The sequence below is a fragment of the Anopheles merus genome, chromosome 3L, assembly GCF_017562075.2.
Source record: "Anopheles merus strain MAF chromosome 3L, AmerM5.1, whole genome shotgun sequence".
Taxonomy (NCBI): domain Eukaryota; kingdom Metazoa; phylum Arthropoda; class Insecta; order Diptera; family Culicidae; genus Anopheles; species Anopheles merus.
This window is the reverse complement of record NC_054085.1, coordinates 1,140,604-1,165,493: the sequence shown is the minus strand read 5'-3', so window position 1 is coordinate 1,165,493 and position 24,890 is coordinate 1,140,604. Positions and strand designations below refer to the sequence as shown.

The following is a 24,890-nucleotide window of genomic DNA, read 5'->3' as shown; positions in this document are numbered from 1 at the left end:
TTCGGCAGTAGCCCAAAGCATTGATCTGTCAAAAATCAACATTTACCGTGTACCAATTTTCGGCAGCATATAAAGTGAATAATTACTGGTTTTTAGTGATTTTAAAATTACAAGCGGGCTAGTATAAAATCTGCAAACATAAAATCTTTCATAAAAACCATACTTTTATTGTTTTAGTGCTCTGATTCTGTTAATAATGAAACCTGCCGAACTATTGGCTAACTGCAAATCTGCCGAAACATGTTGAACTCCGTACATTTTGTTTGATATTTTGAAAAATATGCATGGAAATGATGTGAAACTTCGTATATGAATAACAAATGAGCATATCTCTATGTAAAAAAATATGTGCTGATATAATTTTCAACGCGTTTTTGCGTAATTACACGTTTTTAGCTACCCTGCCGAAAACAGGTACACTGCCGAATACTGGTACAGTTACCCTATTATAAAATTTCAATAAATTCAATATTTTGTGTGCTTAAGACAGTGGTCTCCAACCTGTGATGTGTAGCTCTACCAGACGTGATCCGTAAAATAATTTATTTTTTTAAAAAGAAAAGCTTATTACTATCTTGCATTTTTCCCATAATCTGAAATAAATTTTCAAAGGCACGTCTAGAACAAGATTTAACATATTTTTTACTAAAAACATTAAACTAAGTCTATAAAATATATACCCTTAATAGATGTAGGCCGCGGCAAATGTATTTTCAAAGCCTAGATTTCAAATGGTCCGCGATCCTAAAAATATTGGAGAGCACTTGCTAAGATATCACACGAATAAAATAATTATGAAATGATGGAAAATCCTTTTGGTTTTTTATTTTATTTAAAATTATATTACAATTTAAATAAAACATTTTTATCATAAAATGCGTGCTACCATTGTGTGATCTAAAAATGAATAGATAGTCTTTTCATCACTAGTTTCCCTTCGGATCAAAGAGCCCGACGGAAACAATAAAATTTAAAATCGCTTTAATGTTGCCTCTTCTAAATTACGAGTTTGTGCTGGATGTCTGATACCATTCCAGTTGGGATACTAACTTCGATAAATAGACAATCATGCTCATGCGCGAGTCTAGTCAAAGCTTGTGACCCTTTTCCGTAGACTGCAGCCAATAAACACAACACATTTGGAAGCCTATCCACAGCAACTCACCAACAAGTCAAATACCAAGATGGCTTTTAGATGGATGCACTTCCGCCATTCCTTCTCGTATACATGCACAAATCTTGGCAAACACGCGGTGACCGCAATTCTAGACCGTACATTCCACCATTAACAGATCGCCGTAAGAAGCTGGGATTCCATGGCTATACTTTGAGGCTTAATCATAGGAACAAAAGTGAGAAATGTTCCACTAACCAGAAATGGATCTACGGAATCAATGCCACAACGCATCAAACGCTCTTGCGAGGATCGAGTTTCTCTCGACTATGACGTTGATTCACACACTGCAAACTGTCCATTTAGTTAGTTGTGGGATAAACATGAAACTGAGAGCTGAGGTAAAGTTCCATCACATATTGAGTAACTTGTATCTGGCGTTATATTTTTAGGGAGAGTAATTAATTAAATAAAAATAACTAATTCACTGTAGTTGCTAAAATATATGCAACCAACAAATTTCCCAGTATAGAATTAATCAGAATATTACAACTGTAGATTGTTTGTTAATGACTTGCGACAAAGCCAGAGAGAAAGAGTAAAATTTTCTATCACAGAATAAGCAATGGCTTCTGCCCTCGAATATTGACAGGACCATTTAACTGTTATCTTTTGAATACCATACACCACGAGATTCTTGTTTGATGTCTCAAACATATCAGCCGTCCCACAGTGGCGAAGAACGTATGATTGGTTTCATTTTTTTATGGGTGATGGATGGTCGCAGGTAACGTCTAATTTAAAACACATTTCTTGAACATGACATGCGGCAATACAAAATGTATATCAGTAACTTCCTTCAATGAGCACGCTTATCACTGCGAGTGAAAAGTATAACACACCTGCTAAGAAGTTAGCAACCATTGACACCCTGACCTTGTGCGCCATTCATGCCGAATGGTTATGGCTTTGAACTGCTGGATTAGTTATGGCTCATTCGAATACTTATAAATCGTAGAATATGCATGCATGGTGCAGGTTAACTGTTCAAATACACAATACATATAGTACTTACCTTGGGTAATGAAGCAAGGCACTGTTGCTTCACGTCCCACACGATCTTATCCGATGGAAATTGGAGGCTCTTATGGACGTTCAACTCAGGGACGAATACACGTACAAGCAGCCAGCCTTCCCGGGGTTCAGGTGGCGGCTCATCGTCAAAAGTCATTGTGTCCATTTTTGAGGATGACGTAGTGACAAGAATGCGCTCCGTGAACGCCAACGAATGTATTCACTTTCACACGAAAGTACTGGGCGCAGGTTTCTTATTTCATGTTTTTTTGGAAGTTCTCCTTCATCGTTCAAGTCTAAATTTAGCAGCGAGAACTGCAACGAGAAGAAAAAATTGTGTTATCATTAAACATAAGATTAATTCATAAGAAAAATAATAAAAATAATAATACAGTAGGTGACCGCTGACTGGATGTGTTTTAATTGGAGTGCTTTTTAACTGGAGGTTCGCTAACTGGAGTTAAGTTTTAACACTTAAACGTCAAAACACGAAACATTCGGAATCTCATGAAGAGAAATTTGCCGCAAATGTGCATTTTTCAAACAAATTTAGGGTCTTTTGCCTACGTTTGCTATTAATTTATGTTATTACACGAATTACTATACTTTATATCAACATAAATGAAAAAAAAGTTTGGTATGTTTATTGCAGTCAACTCCAATCAAAACAATCAATCCATAGAAACGTCACTCCAGTTAGCGAACATTGTTCGTTAACTGGAGCTTGTTTACCTCTCAGTTAGCGGTCATCTACTGTACTATTCCCGTTTCCGTAACGTCGTAACCCGTATTTGTTCACCTAATGTAAAATCTATTACATTGTTTCTATGCAAATTGCTATTACAATTCTATTACATGCAAATCTCTTGCATATTTAGCTGAGGCACAATATACAATTATTATTGATGATTAGTTAAAGCCTCAACGTCATTTTACAAAACACTCCTACCATTCGAGTATTTATTCGACATTACACCAGTGATAGTTCTTCTATTTGGCATAACGTCCTACGCGGATATACCAGCCCAGTAATCGGCAAAGTATGGCTCGCGGCCGCATGCGGCTCTTTGCTTGGTTTTTCTATTTTGCATGTTTGCTCTTGGTATAGCTATGCTGTTTGTCTACGAACATTTTTCGGGAATTTGGCTCTTTCGGTCGCAAAATTTGCCGTCCGCTGTACCACCCTATATAGGCCTAAGGAAACGTCCGGTCCATTCTAGGCTTGAATCCATGACGGGTATGTTATTGAGTCGTACAAGTTGTCGACTGTACCACGGGACCGCCCCTGGTACGTAATAAGTAGTAATACTGGAAAGAGTGATAGTAAGTAGAGTTATTAAATCATTGAAACAGCATACAAACTCAAAATCATTATTAACTTGTGCCAGATTTATTTCCAGTCACAAGCAATTCAATTAAATTATACGAAGACCAACACTCGAGCTTTTTGTATATCTCGTGCCTAAAAATAGAACATTAACGAGAGGGAAATCTAGCGTACCATGCAGCTGTCATTCGTTTGACTAATACAACGCACGATAATGAATGATTTGATACACTATCCTTGCGCTACATATCAACTCGCAACAGATAATTCATCCCATCCCAATTACACCAGGCAGGGCTGAAGATATAGAAAACTCCCAGAGTTAACTATAGAACGAATTATTGATCAAAAATGCATCAGAAAAAATTACAATTTTTGACATAGTATGCAAGCTCCTCTATTCGTTCATTACAAATGGCTGCTAAATGATGATGGTGACATTCCCGTGTCGAGTTTGGTTTAGTCAAATTGGTAACCTTGTTGATCCAGAGCGATCAACGATCTCTGCTGCAAACCCAAATCCAAACCCAAACATGTAAGAACCGAAGCTTCTATCTTTAGCCTTTTGATCAATACTGTAATACTCTCCTTTTCGAATGGTATATTTCAAATGAATATCCATTCGCTAATATCTAGGCATATGACATATCAAGTAACTAATTTCAAAATACTACAAATATAACGTAAAAACAGCCAACATTAGAACCATATTGTCATGTTTTGTTTCCATGCTCTTTTTCCTCTTTATATTTATTAAAATAATATAAAGTAAAATTGAAATACAATAAAACTGAATCATGTTTGCGCAGGTTTAATGCACGTCACATTATTTTCAATAGGCCGTAACATTATTTGAACTACACTTGGAATACCCACTCACCAACTTTGTTGATCGAGAAAACTCATGGTACATGAAAACTTGGTAAAACATCACATTTGAGTCTCCAAAAGAAGCAACTTAAATGTATACAATAGCTTAACGACCACCCATAGCTCGGATTAAGCAACCGTAGCGGGAATATCTAAGGAACTAATTCAGTGCAACGGTTACAGTTTGAAACGAATCGTCCCATTTACTTTCACAGAAGAACGAACTTTCACATAAGAACAGGCAAATACTACCACTTAAAGTGCTTCCTTCCGATACGCCAACTGCTCCAGATCTTGGTGACACGGACAATCGTTTACTGAGCGATCGATTACAGACAGCTATAAAGCACAAGCCAACCCTGTTTGAAACTTAAGGAACTAACGAGGGCAGTCAAAACAAAAGCTCAGAAACACGTGAAAATTTTCAAACGATTGGCCTTCCAATTCAAACCATTGAATGGCATTCCGCTCGCTATGAGTATAAAGGAACCAACAATGGAACAACCAGTTCTAATGGACGTCGACACGGTCAAAGGTTAGGCAGGCGATCGTGCAGACCTTCTACAATAATACATGAAGAGGTGAAATTCAAGGGCCAGTAAACAGTAAAATTACAGTGACAAGTGTTTCTTTTTCCGCGTCCATTGGTAAGGGAATACAAGTATTGCAACTCAAAACGACCCTTGTATTTGTAGGGTTTCCAAAGTTCTTTACAGCTGAGCAGTTATGATGAAGTAACAACTTTAAGAGCTTGAGGAAATGAGGAAAAGTAATATAATAAAATACATTATTTAAATAAAAATATATTAAAATATAATAATATTTTATATAAATGAATCAATACAAAATATTCAATAAATACACATTATCCGTGTTCCGTTGAATCGCTCCGTTTTTTCTATTAAACATCATTCACACCTAACAATTTTTTCTCCTATCTATCATCAATAGAAAAAGCAATCATACAACTATTAATTCGCATGATCTACTACCATCTGGAGTTTCCGGTGCGCGTTACAATTAAAACTATGATTTTGATCTCCATTTTTTAAGCATTCTATATTCTTCTGTTTATTTTGTTTCCTGTTTACTGATGTTGATACGTTATGCCAAAAATGTTATTCTCGTATATGTTACATAATCTAAACGAAATCATTTGGGCCAAAAATGTTATTCTCTTCTCCAAATGTAATCATCTCGGTAATATAATATTTGAGCTAAATTTGTCTATCGCGTTAATGATTAACGATTCCTATAACATGATTTCATTTTTTATTTAATTAAAATAAATAAAAAAAGATTTCCAAGCAATTTATGTAATCAATCCAATTCTAATCCAAAATACATGACTTAGATATAGTCTCATATAAAATAATATGGAACTAAAACAGATTACAACTTACTACGCTTCTTACAACAGAAACAATTTATTTTCCTTCGAAGTGTGATAATCCGCACGTTCATGCCGGCATCATACATAATTACTAAACATTCTATACTACGGAACTTGTTAGTCACTCATACACATAGGGCCTTCAATTGATCCTAGTCTGTTCCTGTATAAATCAACTTGATATTTCCTAAATGTCCCTAGGCACGAATGTTGAATGAATAAAAATGCTATATTTCATACAATTTTAAATTAAAGTCATCGCCCATCATCAAAGTCTCTATAAAAATAAAAAAATTGCCTATCATATTGTTTTATCGCAATCTGATCGCTATGTAAAATCTGTCATAGACGCAAACATAATTTGATACTGAAAGTAGTACTACAGAGTATCGGTCAATGTCAAAATAAGCGAGCAAGATAAATGTAGTCTAATGCATTTTACTTCACTAACCGAAAGCAAGACACGCCCGCCAATCATTTATACACATTGAAGCATTATAAATGATCTAATTAACTCAAGCTGGTCTGGCTCCATCGGCGAGAAATGCATCACTACGGAAATAAACAAGCCATCAATTTTAAACTCCATGAACCTGTCTTAAGTACTGCTGGAAGCATTCGTTGCCGAATAGATCACAAACGGGACATGTTTTTTATGGACTATTTTCGTATATTCATTTATTTTAAGGCTATATGATTTCAACAATAAAAGATAAACTGAAAAATAACACAAAATGGCGAAAATGCGCACGGCTCAATGAGGTGATAGTTTTTAGTATTGATACTTCGTTTTCTCTTCAGTATGACTAGCCGCGATTCCTCGGCAGACCGAATGCTATTATATATTAACTTACTTATACTAGCAGCATAAAGTGTTAATCATTCCAGCAAAAAAAAAAACAGCATATATGCCACAAGTCGTTTTCTTCTCTGTCAGCTTCTCTGTCAGACAGAGCGAGTCAACAAAAAACAACTTTTGGAGGACACCATCAATTTAGGCAACAGGTTTTGGGCGGTTTCCTTTCCATTTCGCTGATGCCCAATGGTCAGCTTGAAACTCTCACCGAATAACGTTGATATCCTCAAAAACGAGCGATCATCAAAGCTATTGTTTTACGTCCATTGGACTGTTGCAGCTAGCGATGTAGCATTTCATCATTTTGAATAATTGTGTCATAATTTTTTAATATTATTAAATTATCATTACATTAAAAAAAAAATTAAACAAAATTGAATCGTCCCGAGATGTAGCAATATTTAAGATTTTTACACACTTCCGTCAAACATATTATAATAAAATATATAATCTAATAAAACGCACAAGCACATAGACAAATTTGGGCTCCCTTTGTTAAAAAGAAATATTATAATACAAAAAGATACGATGATGATAATAACAGAACAAATTTGTAACCCACCATAACAGTCCCGCTACCTACACTGTCAAATAAAACGCAAAACAAACCAAACAATTTCACGATTATTTAACCACCGTAATTGCGAACTAGACAGCACAGCAGTTAGTTTGAACAATTCTTTCCTCTTTCGGCATGTGTTTATCACATTTATCTACAGGAGTGGCGAGGCTGTTCACTTTGTCGGCGGATACACATAATCTTTAGTCTTTAGCTCTTCTTACAGTTGCAACACTAATGCTCTCAAAAAATGCTCACACTAAGCGAGGCACGATCGAAACAACAGAGAAAGGTATTAAACGCCTGCCAATGGAATGTCCGACTTTCCAAAGTGCCTTGCGCGGCTGTGCCTCTCGCCACTCTAAATGTATGATTTTGGTTTTTTCGCCAGAAAACTTAAAGTTGGGTCGCACTACGGGATTTAACGGCGATAGTAGCAAAGCATCTATTATATTACGGTAAATCAAACCGTTTCCTCCAAGGTAATGAGAATCTTGCAGAAGCATTACGTAAGCTATTTAAAAAATAATGAAAAAATGAAATGAAGCGCATCATTTTCATGATTGGCTAATCAAAAGATTAAATTTAGCATCTATTTTGAAGTATAACGTTTATACGTTTATACGTTTAACGTATAACGTTTGAAGTATAACAATAAACTAACAACGATAAAACATATATAATATGTAAACAATTAAAGTAAATTTGACATCTGGCATAAATATTAAATTACTTTCACGATGCTCATAGGTCTCATATTCAATGAATAATATGTTATTTAAGCTGTGTTATACTTCCAATGTGGCGCTGATACTAGAAATCAAGATAAGGTAAAACCATGGAAAGTTTTTCCTAAACTAACACACTGTGCGAAGCAACAAAAAGAATAACTGTTTAATTCTCACAACCTCCTCCATATTCTACCACATTGGCAAAAACCACCCTAACGTCAACCGCCATACTGTACTGCAAAATTTGTCATAAACAAGCAGGATGTAAATAGTTGACTAGATTGAAAGAAATCATGTGTTACACAGAGGGCTCATAACATTAAAAATTATATGGACGGATTTAACAGAATGATTGGACAATTTGCGCAATAAATGCAAAACAAAAAATACAACGTGTACCAACAATACATTGCATATGAATCTGAATCTGACTCCATTATCTGTTAGTGCATTTTAAAACTTTTAAAATTTATCAATCAAACAAGATACATATTTTTTCAGATATCACAAAACTGAACTAAATATGCAAGCAAGAGTATTAACACAACCTAAGAAAGTTCGGGATCAGAGAGTATCAACAACCGTTTCCATTTTTTCTGCTTTTCGATTTAAAGAACTTTACACATCCCTTCGTGGTGGATGATTATGGGTTTTGAGGAACTAATCCCCCATGTAATGTACGAAAGGTCAATGAACAGTATTTCTGCGCGTTAGAACTTTGCACCACGCGGTTTCTATTTATTTATACCGGTTAATTTGCTTCATGATGGCATTGAATAAATCAACGTAAATAAAGTTATATTACATCTATTTCAATAAAAGAAGATACACAAAGAAAAATTAGTAAATTATCAGTACTACGCTACATTACCTTATGGTATGTTACAGCATTTTCAATCAAAAACAAGCAAGGAAATGTATAGGCAATTATCGAAACAAAATTTCGTTTAACTGTATCTATACTGTGATAACAATTTTCTTCATTTTCACTCTTCGCATCCTTTCGCATTTTCATGTCGGTGAAATGAAAATTTGCACACAAAAACATTGATAAACATGATAAACAACACACGCACACACAATTTGAACATTGAGCATGGTGTATTGCAGTTATGCACATATTAAATTAAAATGTTTGTTAGAAGAATTATAATCCTTATTAACTTAAATTTAATTTAGTACACATAACACATCGACCATGTTATAGAAAGTAAGTAAGGAAACGTTATTGATTTCTCACGACAAAATGTGTTAGATATTTTTAACCTTTCAAATATATTTCACAGGCAAAAAGCAAAATGCAATCACCACCCCTCTCTGTTTTTTTGTGTTCTTGATGAACGACCCCAGCAAATTGTACATAGTTACGCTCACTATCCTTTATACAAACCCTGAAAACATTCAGTTAGTACACATACATACACATATACGAATACCGACAAGCGACCGAGCTGGGATGCGTTTATTAAAGCGCAGACGCATCCTTATCGACTCGTGTTTGGTGTCTAACAAACCCGCACGTCTACAATCCATCCTTCTTGGAGCGTTGTTTTCGTGTGATGACATGTACGTAGTATTAAACGCAAACGCCCATTTGTGGTCCGGATCCACTTTGTGCTATAGCCCGGAAACTTGCGTTTGTGTAAGTATTGTTTACTGTTCGTGATACAACAAACACCACCAAATTATCAACCTTTTAAAAGGGGATTCAAACATGTTGCTGCAACATAAGCAACATTCTTAATAATAAAACTTAAAGAAAGTGGCTTTTTCCAAATTTCAATGGCCATCTTTTATGGTTTTATTTTCTGGAATCAGAATTCTAAAACAATATAAGTTAAAAGTAACAGGTACAGTTTTTTAATACTTGTAAAAGAATATGAAATACAGTTAATTACAGTTAATGATAGGTTAGTGATATGCATGCAAGCAAACACAAAGGGCGAAATGTCTTTCTTAAAATAGGTTCATTATTTGCACGCAATGCACTTTTTAGTAATAAAGATGAAATTAATAAAACATTTAAAATCACATACTATACTTAAATTATGTTGACAATAGTAGTAATAGTACTAGTAGTAGTATTAGTAGTAGTAGTATTAGTAGTAATAGAAGTAATAGCAGTAGTAGTAGTAGTAGTAGTAGTAGTAGTAGTAGTTACTACGTTTAAAATCACATACTATGGTCGTGTTATACAGAGATGATTGGGATTAGAACAGTGGGTTCAATAATTTCACTTTCCTTCGCTAACATAAACTATTTAGCTTTAGCTATTTAGTTTAGCTATGCTGACTGCAACATAAAAATTTATCCATTATATGGGGTTTAAAATTAGAGTAGGAAAATTGTTTTTATGGAAAACCTACTTAACATTCAATAGAAAAGAAAAGAAGAAGATTAGTATTTATCTATATATATATAAATCTCGTGTCACGGTGTTTGTTGCGAGCAAACTCTGAAACGGCTGGATCATTTTCAACGAAACTTTGCACACACCTTATGGTGGTATGAGAATAGATTTTAAGACTTACTACATGTTCGGATATTACACTAAACTTAATTTAATTGCAATTTTCTAACTCCCATACAAAGGACAAGATTGTTGTTGTTGTATACAGCACTTTGACAGTTGGTGTGAAGCGCGGTTTACACTAGCGTTGAAAACCCGCAAAACTAATTCGAGCAGTTTGCGAGCTCGCATAAGGCCTAGCAATCGCGATAGCGTTATAACGCCAGTGACCTCGCATGAAAGTAGGTTGTGAGGGTAAGCAGTTTTTTCGACCATAGTTTTAGCAGTTAGAATTAGAGCTTCGCAAACAGTTCCAACAGCGCAAATTGTAGCTTGATAAAGACATAAAATGATATATTTTTCCTTGCAAAATCCACAAAAAGGCCGTTAGTAATCATGGCAGCGGGGCTATTGAATGACTAGCAGTTTTAACTCTATATATATACAGTGGGGCGCCGTTTTTTCGGGCTAATCGGGACCCGACCTCGTCTGGATACTCGAAAAACACGGATAATGAGAATTATATATTTAATCACAAATTCCTGTTTTTTTTATTTTATACTGTTTTTGGAAAAGTGTAGCCAGTTTTTATTAACTTCATGCTTTGCCAAAGAGATAATTGGAAAGGTTTTATCATTTAGAGCGATTTTTGTTATGACAATATGCTCTTACAACCTTTTTTTCAAATATCCTCTTCAGCACTCAATGTCACCTTTGTATTAAACTGTCACTTTTGAACTGCATGGATAAACGAAGAGCTGGATAAAAGGTACCCATATGAACGGTGCTCCACTGCCCGAGATTGGTTTTAGAGCTTGATAAAAGTTATCTGTTGATTACAATAATATAATTATTTGCAAATAAATATATCACTGTATCATAATTCTTATTTTCTGTTAAAAATAATGTTCTGTATCATATTATTTGTTTATTAAACGTCAATGATATACACACATAAAAAAGAAATGTGTACTCAGATACCTGTATTTACAACTTATAATACTTAATCGTCAACTTATACTATGTTGGGTAAAACCAGGTTTACTGGAACAGCTAAAGCATATATCGGGGAGTACCTATATATGGTATATCGGTCCAATAAACTCCGCGGTAAACCAAAAACTCAATGGTATCCAAACAGATGATAGCCATAGCAGATCTTAAATACCTACGGTTATTACGACCGATAAAAAGATTTGAAGCTTTGGGATAGAATCGTTGTAATCATTGTTTTTGTACTCCTCGAATTGATTACACTTCTATTTTTGATTAAAACGAGACATCAATTTTATCCCGCATGAAACCGGGTAAATCAGCTAGTAACAATATATATTTGAGCTGTATATTATAGTGTGTTTTTAATACATACTCCAGTAGTATTGTTAGTAGAAGCCGATAATTACATACATTAATTCACATTTCGCTCACCAAATGGGTTGATGCGTTTCAATTTATATATCGTTAAAACAGACTTTTGTGAATATATGCACATAAAGAACCTTTGGCATATTTGTCACAATGAAAAAGAAAATATACATAAGAAACGATACATTCTAACCCTTATAAAAACCCTTATAAAAATGCTGCATCTCTACTGTTGCGTTACATAAATATATTATATATTAAAATATTTTTGGCATAGTCCCCATTTAATAAATTCAACACATTACAAACAATATTCGCTCAATGGTAGAATTTGTACCATTTGTACCAATTGTACCTACGCATTCCATTTGCCACGTGTTCACGTACAAAATTCAACTACTTCCTGAACACAATAGCAACGAAAAATGATAAAAATTTCAATCAATTGAATCTTTGCAGTCAAAAAGATCAATAAAAGCAAGCAATAAAGTAAGCTTATCTCAACCCAAAAAAAGACAATAAGTACACCTTCACAGGCAAGATAACTATTAGCAAACACATCATCGGAAAGGAATCTACGACAGCAATTGAGTCAAATCAATGTGGAGTAGGTGAGTGATTTTGTATCGCAAAATATGTCGGGCCATATCATGGAAGAGGTCTGGACGAAATTACATAATAATGGCTGATATGTCACGCCAACACCTACGACATTGATATAACTGGAAGACGGGTTGTTTGACCATTAGCAGAGACTGTGCCTTACCTTTGCCATACCGTTTCCATGGAAATGTAGCCATTTATTTACAATCTACAATAACCAATGAATTTATGTTATTCTGGATGTTACTGTGGGGGTCATATCTTGTTTGATAGATACATGAAAGGTGTATCCACAGGTCCACTATAACTTACCCATTTTCAGTTGATCAAATGACGGAATGTAACATACGTCGGATTAGAATAATTTCACATCTTAACGTCCCTAGTATTCGTTTGAATTAGCATATCGAGAGTAGCGTATAACAATATCGAAATGTAAATTTTCACATTTTTCTTGGTAAAATCAGTCCGTTTTTTTTTCAAACTAATACGCAAAAAGACAATTTTCTCTACAGTCTTAGTGTAAGATGACATCATCGCAGTACACGAATTCATACGCAAACAGCATACATTGCTGGGTAAATGTTTAACCAAGCCGGCAATGTGTATGTGTGTGTGTATCTTAGTTCATTTGTTTTCCGACCCATTTCTTTGCATTGGGGCCCAATATAAACACACGAGGGCACTGCAAGAAGAAAACAAGAACACACTGCTGTTTTACTAACAGTCTCTAGGAGGTCTTGCCGAATCTTCGCTGAAGCCAGTCCGTTGCGATTGTTCTTATAGGTGATAAGGGAGTAGGAATGTGTTATCGAAGTACCCCACTTGAAGGTCGGTACAGGTGCCAGGTATTGAACAGGTGAGCTGTATAAAGATAACAACCATACACCATTAGAGGAATGTCGCTATACACAATCATGACCAGAATATTCTCAATGAAATTATGGATATAATAGTTATGGTGTAAGGGAATAATTACACAATCTGTAAAGTAACTTTAACTCAGCAAAACAATTAATGCTCCGCACATGTGCTTTAATTAAACCCGTCTCGATCAAATCAAGCTTCCTCGTTCTTGACATTGACTTGCGTTTATTCGAGCGGATCATCAGGCTTTGATGGGCATTGGTGTGTTTGTATGTTACATGCCGACAGTAAGTAACATGATGTTTTGTTTTTGTTTCCGCGATAGGTTAAACATGGCGCATTACACGCACACTGTAGAACGTCATGGGAAAATTCTTGCAACAGAATTATTTACCGATCTCTGCGCATCGGTTGATTGAACTCAGGCGGAAATAATTAAATCGTGGATGGACAACCCCTTGCAAAAAAAACGATTGGCATTCTACAAAATTTGGCAAAACCGATTTGTTGATTTTATCATAATAATTATCAAATACGTTGGATAACAACTCAGTAAATAACGTTATTGAACCAAAACAGATCTACTTAAATTATACTCACCTATTGCTAATCATCCATCAATGCTGATTTGTCCTTTAACTGAACTCTGCGTTTTTTTAAGTTGAATTCTTCTTCCACAAGGACGAGCAGTAAAGTTGATTCAATCGTGGTTACCTTTTTACAGCACTGATCGTGTGTTTATATCCTTTAATCAGTGCTGGCTTCACACACCGTAGACTTTGGGCTAAGTTTACCAAAAATCGCTTTTGCCGTTTGAAAACTTCTCCCGACCAATTTCTAGAACACTTGTGCAAAACACACCATGACACAAACGCACACTACTATGACCATTAAAACACACACATACACGCTACACGAATCGCTAGAAGAAACAAACCACCAAACAACTGTGCATTAGTATTGGAAAAGCACATACACACACACATACACGCAATTACACTAAGCTAAACAGGACAGGATTGGAGTAAATATTCACTAAACGTGTTAGCATGGGATTTTTCACTTTACTTATTTCAGCACAATTTTCAGTACTCCATAGCCTCATAATTACGGGCATCTGTATTTGTTGTGTATTATGCTTTGGCAAAACCCCATAACCAGTGCCAGCTTGGCGCGGGCGCATTAATAAGCATCATGAAAACCTTCATGATTTTTACTGTATTGATGAATATGTATTCTTTTACGATGAACGACAGTGATGAAAAAAGAATATAGATTTAAACGCGATAATCAATTCTCCTGCTGCTGCTGGCAAATTCATTGTCACAGATTACCATCCGGTACGGCGGCAGCAAGGCTAACAGCGTATCGTTTTATTTGACTTTATTTTACACCCCATTTGCGGACCCTTCTGCGCCCTATACCCTCTCCAACTTCATTTGCATCGAGACAACGTCGGCACCAAGTACCTACTTCACTACTCACATAGATAGAACACGACACACACTATCATAGCCGATAAGTGAGAAGTGATCCGGGTGCCCGGTAAATAAATACACTTGTACGCAGCGCACATACTGCGCGAATATTATTCTATTTTTTGCAAGCCCCGCGTCAGCCAGTTTGCACATGAACAGTGGCAAGCAAAACCCACCCGGATTCTGCACAATAAAATTACACCAAGTCTGCATTTGCACGCATCCACCCTAACACTACACCAACGCACATACACACTCATATCTACACACACACACACACACACACACACACACACACACACACACACACACACACACACACACACACACACACACACACACACACACACACACACACACACACACACACACACACACACACACACACACACACACACGTACAAATGGTACGACGCTCATGCTACTTTTTCTGTTTATTATCATCTTACTGATGCTGGGGGCCGCTATTCCTGATGTCGGTGCACCGGCGGTTATGGTCAACTTGACTGTGCTGGCATTTCCCTTTTTCTCACTCGCTCACCCATCTACCATCTCCCGCAGGCGATACCTGCGCGCACATAAACACACACACATACACACATACACATTGACCTGCGGGTCGCGCAGAATCCGAAATGCCGCGTACCCAACACGATTTCCAAAAGTACAAATAACAATAACAACAACATCGACACACCATCGTACAATGTTTGGCTGTTCACACGCACCTAATTTTTGGAGGACGAAAATGATTGACAGATGCTCAGGGCCTTCTTGTTGCTGTGTTGAATTTGTTTTGTTGTTTATCCGTCTGGAGCTTTTCATTTACACTGAGCTTCGAATACACGCACTCATTTCACAAACCGTACAAGTATTGCAAAATACCAGGCGATTAGAATGCTTATCGGGTTGAGGCAACCTATTAAAACTCACAATCCATTTGCTATTGCTTCTGCTACGCTGTGGTTATCTGCGGAACGAAAAGCGACCGACGTGCACCCACAATCCTTACCGTTCAAACTCGCTGAGAGAACTGATTTTTTTCCTCTCTTAGTCAGCTTTCGAACCTGTAAAATGACATTCTCTCTCACTCTTTCTCGCTCCTTTTCTTTGCTACGGCGTGAGCGAACGGTGACCGATTCTCTCAAACAGTGGGACCAAATGCGGACACAGGTGAATGAAACCATATTAAACAGAATATAGCCATAGTCCAGCGACGGAATGTAAATGAAAAAGGAGTCTACTAAATTGTTCTACGTATTTCTATTTTCTGAAAAATCAAGAAATAGCTCACGAAACAACGGCAAGGAAAAATCAATGCTAGCTCAACCAAACTGCTTGCCTTTGCAAAAACTGAGAAATGAGAGTCATCTGCGAGAGAAAATGCAACCTATCGCACTCTAAAGACTCTCCAGGGTTGACTTCAACAGTGCAAATACGCCTTCAAACCTGTTTTTCAAGTTTTTTCTTCTCGCTCACACCGACCGACACCATGAGCGGTCGATTAACTTCATAAACGATCCCTTTCTTACGTTCTTCATGGAATATTTTCGCTCTTGAATTCTCGATACGAATTGTTTATATTGAGCTACCTGCTTCGTCTATCTCTCTCTCTCTCTCTATCTCTCTCTCTCTATCTCTCTCTCTCTCTCTCTCTCTATCTCTCTCTCTCTCTCTTTTTATCTCTCGTAACTTTACTCAACTATAACCTAACTATGATACTTGCTCATGAGCCTCAGTACCAAGTGGCTAGAGTGAACTTATAAGAAATTCGTTTTTTAAATCTATGAAATAAACAGTAATGAAAAAATTGAATCATTAAAAAAACACAACTGTTATTTTATTTTAGATTTTATTTACTCTTGTTATGCATTTTGATTTACTTTGCTCGTTTTAGAAATGATTATTAGATTCATATATTTATTAATAAAATTTCAATGCGATCAAAATCAATGAGATCGAGGCAAAATTATTAAAATGAATATTTTCAGTAAATAAATATAAATTCTTATATTTAATGAAATTTCAGGGCTATCTTGAAGGATGGACCAAGAAGATTGGACGAGAAGGGTAAAGTTCTAATGTCAAAAAAGGTCTAATGAAAATAGTATACCTGTACCTGTTAATATCATTTCAATGAGGTATTTATTAAACTTAAAATCAACGCAATTTAACAGTTATTCATTTTATTTACTAATTTGTTTATTAGTTAAAAAGTGAACAATTGTTTTCTTATTTTAAAAGATTTTTAGCGAAGACTCCATTAGCGACTGATATCCTTTATTGGCCATGAATTTGACATTTAAGATAAATTTAAAGATTCTACGTGAATTTATCAATGTGCGGTCAAAACGTTACTTCCTCTCGCAAGATTGTTTCGGTCTCACCGTACTATTCTTTACGGATGGATGTAGACTCTTGGCACATTATCCGATTTCTTTCCTGGAACACGTAACAATAACAAAAGAGTGAATTTCACGAATTTCATCATCGAACAAACATTTTACCGAGCAGCGGATGAAAAGGTACACATACACCTATGCAAACGGCATCCTCCCACATACCGCAAGCAAACTGAGTTAACCTTGAAATGTCTCCTTTCTGTAAGCTGATTCGGGTTCATCTGAAACGGTTTTGTGTTATGAATGAAATCGATAGCTTTTATTCCAATTTTCTTACTGCCGTTTTTATTATGGATGTTTGAATGGCAGTGGTGCAACCGAAATACTTAGAGCAATTGCTTTTACTGTTGATGAATTCTGCCAGATGCTCTCATTATGTGACAAAACAACGTAAAAGACTATGCGTTTTTATACGATAATTCAATAAAGATCAAGGGCATGTCGTATGTAAACATGCAATTAAAGTTTTTTTTCCTAGGAAAAGCCCCAACGAAAGGCCTTAAACATTCCCTAACAAATAAAGCATTTGCATCAAGAATGTTATGGTATATCCCCAGAAATCATTCATGCTTCACCACGGGAGGTCAGCATTTCGATGGTTTCAGCGATATTACGGATCAGAATACGAATGATGGCTGCACCGCCAGGAAACTGTCAAAACGATGCGAGGGTAAGCGAAGATACAATATTAAAGTTATCGTTTTTGGACTCCAGTTGGCAAACGAAACAGCAATTCTCAGACAGCGCTTCAAGGAAAATTCCGTGCTTCAGGGAAATTAAGCTGTACGTTACATTTTACAGACAACCTTTTCCATCCTGAGGATGCAGCGTATCGAGAAGGCGGACACGGAATCAACGTTCAACGTTTCTGCACTACCTTTGGATGTGCCGTCCGTCCGAATCACGAGTGTGTAAGAGTTCGTGGCTAGACCTCCTGTGGGGAGACAATAATTTGAAGCGTTTTTTACAAAGCCTGACAAACACGATTTACCGTGCAGTTGTGTTTTTCTGTGTTCTGGCCAACTCTCCTTGAAACTGTAATCAACAATGAAAAGGTAAATATGTGCATAAAAAAAAAGATTCTAAAATATAATTATTCTTTCCAAGCTCTGTTTAAGTTTCAAATGGCATTTAGTTAGGCCTCGTAAGCTTTCCAAACCATTAGTATAGACTTTGCATAAGCTGTAACAGTAACACGGCTAATAGAAATTACACGTGTATTTACAGCAATTACTAAATTCCAAAACAATGATAAAATACACATGATTTCTAAAAGATCTTTCATTATTGATATTACGTTTACTATCGTAATTTATGAACAATCACTACAAGTTATTTTATATTGACCTGTAAAGAGAGCTAATTTTATAATTTTTTTACTTACTAACTATTTTTTACTCGTATGTGATATATGACTTTTAATAAACTTTAATTTTGGTTAGCAATACCTTACATAGTTTTGTAAGTTTAATTTATTTACTCTCTTTAGTAATATTATTACTGCTATTCAGGCTTTTTTTGCAAATTGTGGTTCGATTTGTGCTTATTAAGACATTCATATGACTACGTAGAAGAGAAAAATATTAAGATTATGCAATGGATTTGTAGCCTAGAAATATAAAAAGTTATCAACACACCTTGGCAACAACAGGTTTTTAGCTTTAACCCTTTAATTCAACACAAAACTAGCATTGCAACAGGATGAAAACTAGCATTAACCCCGAACACAATTCTTCCCGATACGGTCTTGCGATGACAGATGCCTTGAAATCAGTTTACAAGGCAGCGTACGTAATGCAATTATAATTGTACGAACGAGACCATATATCCACAAAAGAACAGTGGCAACAATACATTAAAGCAAAACAATTCATACCAGTCCAAATCTGTGACTGACTGCAACTGGAAACTTATCTTGAAGAACATGAACAAGATAGTTCAAAATTATCCGAGCCGCTCGGGCGTATGGAAAGGTCCTGGATGGATTCATATAACTCGGATCCAAAACAACGCATCATGTATGATGTACATCCTTTGCCTAGCCGCCTAGATCGGGTCGGTCGAAACGAAAATGCACAACACATGAAGAAACGAACGCGTACGAAATGTAAATCAGAAATTAATATTAATGCTCAATTCTACCAGGTTCTAGCCTTCTTTTCTTGACGTATTTCTTATGTCATAAAAAACTCAACGTCCTTCTCTTGCATTGGCTCTTGGCAATAGGGCTGGATGACCATTGACAAATTTGATTGCAGAAATTTATGCGGCTACGCGCTGCTTCGACAATTTGTCCACAACAAAAAGGCGAAATTTCGTACTGAGACAAATTGATTGAGCTACGTACAATCTTGAGGATTGTATTGTAATTGCACTGTATATATTAAGCATATAGAGGAAATATATCGACGATACATCGTGCTTATTGAAGTAATAGTTTTTAACCGATTTCTTAACTAGTTCTTCCTTAAAATACTTGTAAAATTATTGGATATGAAAAAGAAAAACGACAATCGTTTCCAAACATTTCTGCACACGTAAGCAATACTTATGCTGATAGCCAAGATTTTACAACTTTGAATGATCAGTACAAACGATCGTTCATCGTGAAAGTAAGATAATTGTCAACAAATTGAAAACAATAGAATCTACACTCTAAGTACATTAGCTTGACTTAAACTGATCGATGTAACTTAGCTTATCGATGATCAATCATATCGTATTAAACTCATTTACATGATGACCAACCGGTACTGTCTAGCGCTAATACATCGTAGCGATCTTCTCGAGTCGCTCGTTGTAAGGGTCATTCCTTCGGGTTATCGGGTGCTGTAACTCAAAAGGGAAGAGCAGAATTTGATGTGCAACCTTTTTTTTCATCCCCTTTCCCGGTTGCTGGGACTAACAACGCAAAACCGTGCCCGCCGACGAGAAGTATCTGGAATAGCATGGATCGCATGGTTAGGGATTAGGCATATAAGTGGAGTGGTTGGGGGTTGATGCTGTGGTGGAAAAATTATCACCTTACCGTTTGATGCGGACAGCTCCACTATAAACCAGCTGCCTCAGCTGCCAGCTGTTCCGAGCCGACCTTGGTCGATTGGGGCTCTTTTCGTCGGCCCGACGCCTGTCTGTGATGATGTGGCGTGCGCGATCTCGTGGGCACTTCATCGGCCAACAAACGGCCTAACGGGACCATCGAATCAGTGATCTTTCTCCTCCGGGCATCCCTCGGCTGGACGTAGAGAAGTTGCTATTCTAGCGTGAACTTCACGAACGGTTGTTACTCCGGCTGAAACCGGATGGACGGGAGAAATATGCAGCTCCAAACAGGCGGTACACGTTCTCGGACCAGAGCGAACGGGCGGACATTCAACCGTTTCGCCATGTGGTTCAATGAACATACACACTTTAAATGCACACGAACACGGATGTCAGGCAACTCTTTGGTTTCTTGTGGGCTAGAATCATGGCTTATGTGAACCGAGCCTCGTCTTGTCGTCGACTGCTGGGATCGGCGTACGATCGAACGGGAATCTTGAACGGGCATGTTGTGATAGACACGGGAGGGTACCACTACGTCACATCACATGGATCTATGTTTACTTTTAGCTCTGTACTATACGAGCGTACCAAGTGAAAGCAACGTAGCGGCGTACCCCCGTGGCCACTGTACTGTCCGTAACTAATCACTTACACTGTATGGCTGGACGTTCTACGAGGACATCGAAACCGGTCGAGGCGTTTGTATTGCCTTACGCAATACTTTAAATCCAGCAGAATTAAAGCTCGAGACCTTCGAATATTATTCATACTTGTATAATGCGGCTTACTAAAAATAAATGTTTTTACATAAAATTAATATAACGAGGTCCAACGTCGTTTTGTGGCTATTTCATAAATTCAGTATATCGTCTTCAACCGATATTTTTGGGTCTCAGGTAAAGATAGCTTAAAATAATTCATGTAAGCCCGATCGACATGTACATTCATCCCATAATAGATTAATTCACCATTGCCAAACACCGTTTTCATCCAAAAAGGAATCAAATCAGCTAAATTCTCCCTTCACACGCTCGCCTCGTTCAGTACGGAGAGATGCATTCCATTGCTTACCGGAGTTCGCAACAGAGCAACCCGCAACCCGCAAGCGAGGGTTTCACCGTAACCGTAATCTACTCGCGGCAAAAGCTGGCTCACATTGCTGGGAGTCCCCTTTACTGGCGGCCCTTTTTCGGTGGACGACTCGATCCAGTAACACGTGCGGTTTTGCATTTTGTCGTCCGTCACCCGCCTATCATAGGGTGATGGTGGTGGGGAGGAGGCACGCGGGTCTAGTCAACACAGCGACGTTACGAACCTCGTCATCGAGCTAAATTGCAATCCATGTTGCGTTTTAGCGGGCCTGAAAATATAGCTGGTACATACCATTGCTGTTGCTCCAATAAATCTACCAACCAACGAGTGTACCGCACAGTATGATCGAAGCATGGTCAAGCACCGGTGATCGGTGATAGTTCGCGAGGCAGGTAGATGGCTAAAATCGTTCAGATTGGCGCTTAAACGTTGGCGCTGGTTTCGCTGCTTAATTGGACGGTTGAGTCCTGGCAATGCAGAACCGGGAGCGGAACGTTTGCAGGGATCTGATGTATGCGAACCAAACATGTTCATGTCTATTTCATGCTGTACGATCCAATGTCATCCGTCACGGGTCTGGTACTCTAGTTCCCAGTGCTTTATGGATAATTACAGTCATCCATCAGGCGCTGTTGCTCTAAACGTCGAGGGTATTGGATAAAACCGGGCTATCAGGATATTACCAAGGGAACGTATTTTGAAATATTTCATGATACTGTGAGTAGCTTACACCAAATAAGAACAAAAAATCTGCGTTATATTTTACTTGCAGACCTGCTTGGTTCCTCCCACATCAAGCAAAGATGTTTTCTTCATATTTTCTTCAATAAACCCTTCCAGATGTTTTATTTTTCTTTCTCCTAATAAACGTCAATCTATCGCCAATCTTACTACTTCCCTTGATTCTTAACAACAATGTTTTCCGTAATGTTTACCAGGTAGATTCCCATCATGCAAAGCGCAAGATTCACTCTCAATGGTGAACAAAACTGTTTACAACAACGCCAACCTCCAACCTGTTTATTTGCTCGACTTAATAGTCGTCCAATGTGCACCGTCAGTTAGACGCTAAGCGATCACTATTAGTACCAAGCTATCTGACGATCTTCATTCAATGTCCAACCAACCGGTTGCTAACAACACAGCATCAGCGGTAGCTTTTGGCACGGTACATCGACTTCAGTAAACGGCCCCCCGAAGATGCCGAATGTTTGGAAGCAAAAATCATTAGTGTCACTAGTGTGCGAGGGAACTAGTTTTGCTAGCCGAACGGTTGACTGAGCTAGCGCACGGTTGACGATTGACGGTGGAGTCGTGCAGTAATCCCCACCCCAAATGCGGGGTGATCGCTAATCCATATCGGGTAGAGTTGTTAGTGGCAAGGTGTCAAGATGCATTATGTCCAACTTACCCATCGTTTTGGGGCCGTTGACTCCTGGCGAAGATAAATGGTTGTACAAAATCGTGGTCAATTTCGCACTACGATGAAGAAGTAGTGCAGCGTTATTAAACGCTCTCTGCTAATGACCCAAGCATGGATTGGTATTAAAAGTGGATTTTTTCTTATATATTTTTTCTCTTTGTATGATGTATGTGTGAATGAAAAATATATTTCGTCAATCAGTCCTTTACCACATATTTAATTTGATATTAAACATTTTGCATAAGAGTAAACCCATTAGCAGTTTGCATTACTCCAGCAAAATAAGTAAATTTCGCCTCTCTTAAAAATGTTAGGTGCTATTTTAACACACCGATTTCTACCCAAACCGTTAGTCTAACCCTTACCATGCAACGAAACTACCCTGTTTTTTTTTAGAAACGTGATGTGTTTCCTACATCTTGCGGTATTTTTCAACACTTCTTAGCATGTGGAAACACGTGAGAAAATTCAATCAATAATCGATCTAAAAAAAACCCATTTCAGTGAGGAAACATGGCTTTGTGGCCACTAGCAATAGCAATAGTTTCCGAATAGCTGAGGCTTTTAAATAACAACGATTTAATTGCACCAGCTGCTAGAGTGTGCTGCTCTAACGCTACTCTCAATGCTCCAATTGTAGGAGAAGCTGCCAACTTACAATCAACAGTAGAGCAGTCAAGGTAAGTGTTTGGTGGCCACGGCAACATTTGGGGGAGCTCACTAAACGTTGTTGCGATAGTAATCGGAATGTTTTGTTGTGTTTCTCACCCACCTTACCACCCCAACCATTGCCAGCGTGTAGTTTGTGCCACCTTCTTCCCCTGCTGTCTGTGAATGATCGGAGGTATACTTGGGTGAGGAGGTTTTCGTAAGGGAGTGAGAAAAAAAACACAACATTACCGGTTCCAATCGATGGTTGTGGTTTGATCTTTATAAAGTTTGAATTTTTGGGACCGGATGGAACCATCGATACTCACAATTTGGTGAGCTCTTACGATAATGACGATTTTAACTCACGATCCCAACATAGGACCCCAACGATAATCGGGTGATAAAGCTCCCTCAGATTTTTTTTCGTTATTTCACAAAGGCTCAACGTCGGTACCATCAGTTTACAACAAAAAAAAGGACTGCGATCATCTACTAACAGATCGCCTCGGGGCACGATTTGGAGAAGGATTGCTACAAACGATCATGTGCTCTGCGCAAGGACGCCTTGTTTACCATTTCCTCGAAAGCCTGCCACCAGAGCCTGCGGACCGAACCCTCCGGTCACTTTGAGCCGATATATAAAAGATTATTTAGCGTCTTACTGCACGATGCACGAAATGCCGCTTGAATGTGGTGGCGCTTGATACCGTCAGGTTACGTGTTGGGAACCCAGCCAATCTGTGAAAGAAGGGGCTACCACCATCCAATTACGAAGGTTCAAAATCACCGCCAGAATCTCAATCGCCGCAGAGGGGATATGTTTTGTAACCTGGTAGGTTGGCCGCTGCGTGAGTGGCGCTACACGTTAGGCATAAGTTTTCAAGCGATGCTTGAAGCCTTCAAGCGCCGATGTCAATTTACATTTCTTCACGGTAAATTACTATTTGAAGTAGGGCTAATCGACGCCTACGAACGTGTGTGACCGTGTGCACGCAACTGTCCTAAAACTGGACAGATGGTATATTTTCTGAAAAAAAAACTATTTATTTGTCATACAACATACAAATCTTACAATCAATTGAGCCTGTACGCGGTCATTTGTTATAATGTCAGTTTCACCATGGCATTATGCCAAGAAAAAGTAAGTGTTTAGAATTTAAATTAGATTCAATTAACTTTTAAGCAAGAATGATTGTATGATTTTAATATACATTTAATATACAGAGGTAACAAGAATCACATACATGTTTCCCCATGAGTACGATAAAAAAGGGTTAAGGTTTGAGTAAGGTAGCATTAAGTTAGGTTATATGTACGTAAAGTTTAATTACTAAATTGTAATTTTATGCTGTAGAAGCCACTTTGTTGCACTGTTTCCCAAGAACTTTCTCAGATTTCGTATCGTCCGTAATACAATCTCTAGGATAGGAGCTTCTGTCATATCAGCATATCCTGCCGTACCGATCGGTCAAGCCAGTACGACCGTGTTTGAGGAGGCTTCCTTTTTCTACTGCTGAATAAACATTCCCCC

General features: G+C 37.5%; 1 protein-coding gene across 7 annotated transcripts in view; it reads right to left on the bottom strand.

Moving 5' to 3' along the window:
- Window positions 1-14,272, bottom strand: part of LOC121600552 — a 51,297-nt gene extending 37,025 nt beyond the window's left edge. For all 7 annotated transcript variants that reach the window (XM_041929239.1, XM_041929241.1, XM_041929242.1 and 4 more), the window contains exons 1-2: window positions 13,869-14,272; window positions 2,190-2,503 (exon numbers count right to left, since the gene is read on the bottom strand). In XM_041929239.1, coding sequence (XP_041785173.1) covers window positions 2,190-2,354 — 165 coding nt within the window. In that variant the 5' untranslated portion in view covers window positions 2,355-2,503; window positions 13,869-14,272. The remainder of the gene's footprint in view (window positions 1-2,189; window positions 2,504-13,868) is intronic.
- Between the last annotated feature and the right edge of the window lie 10,618 nt (window positions 14,273-24,890).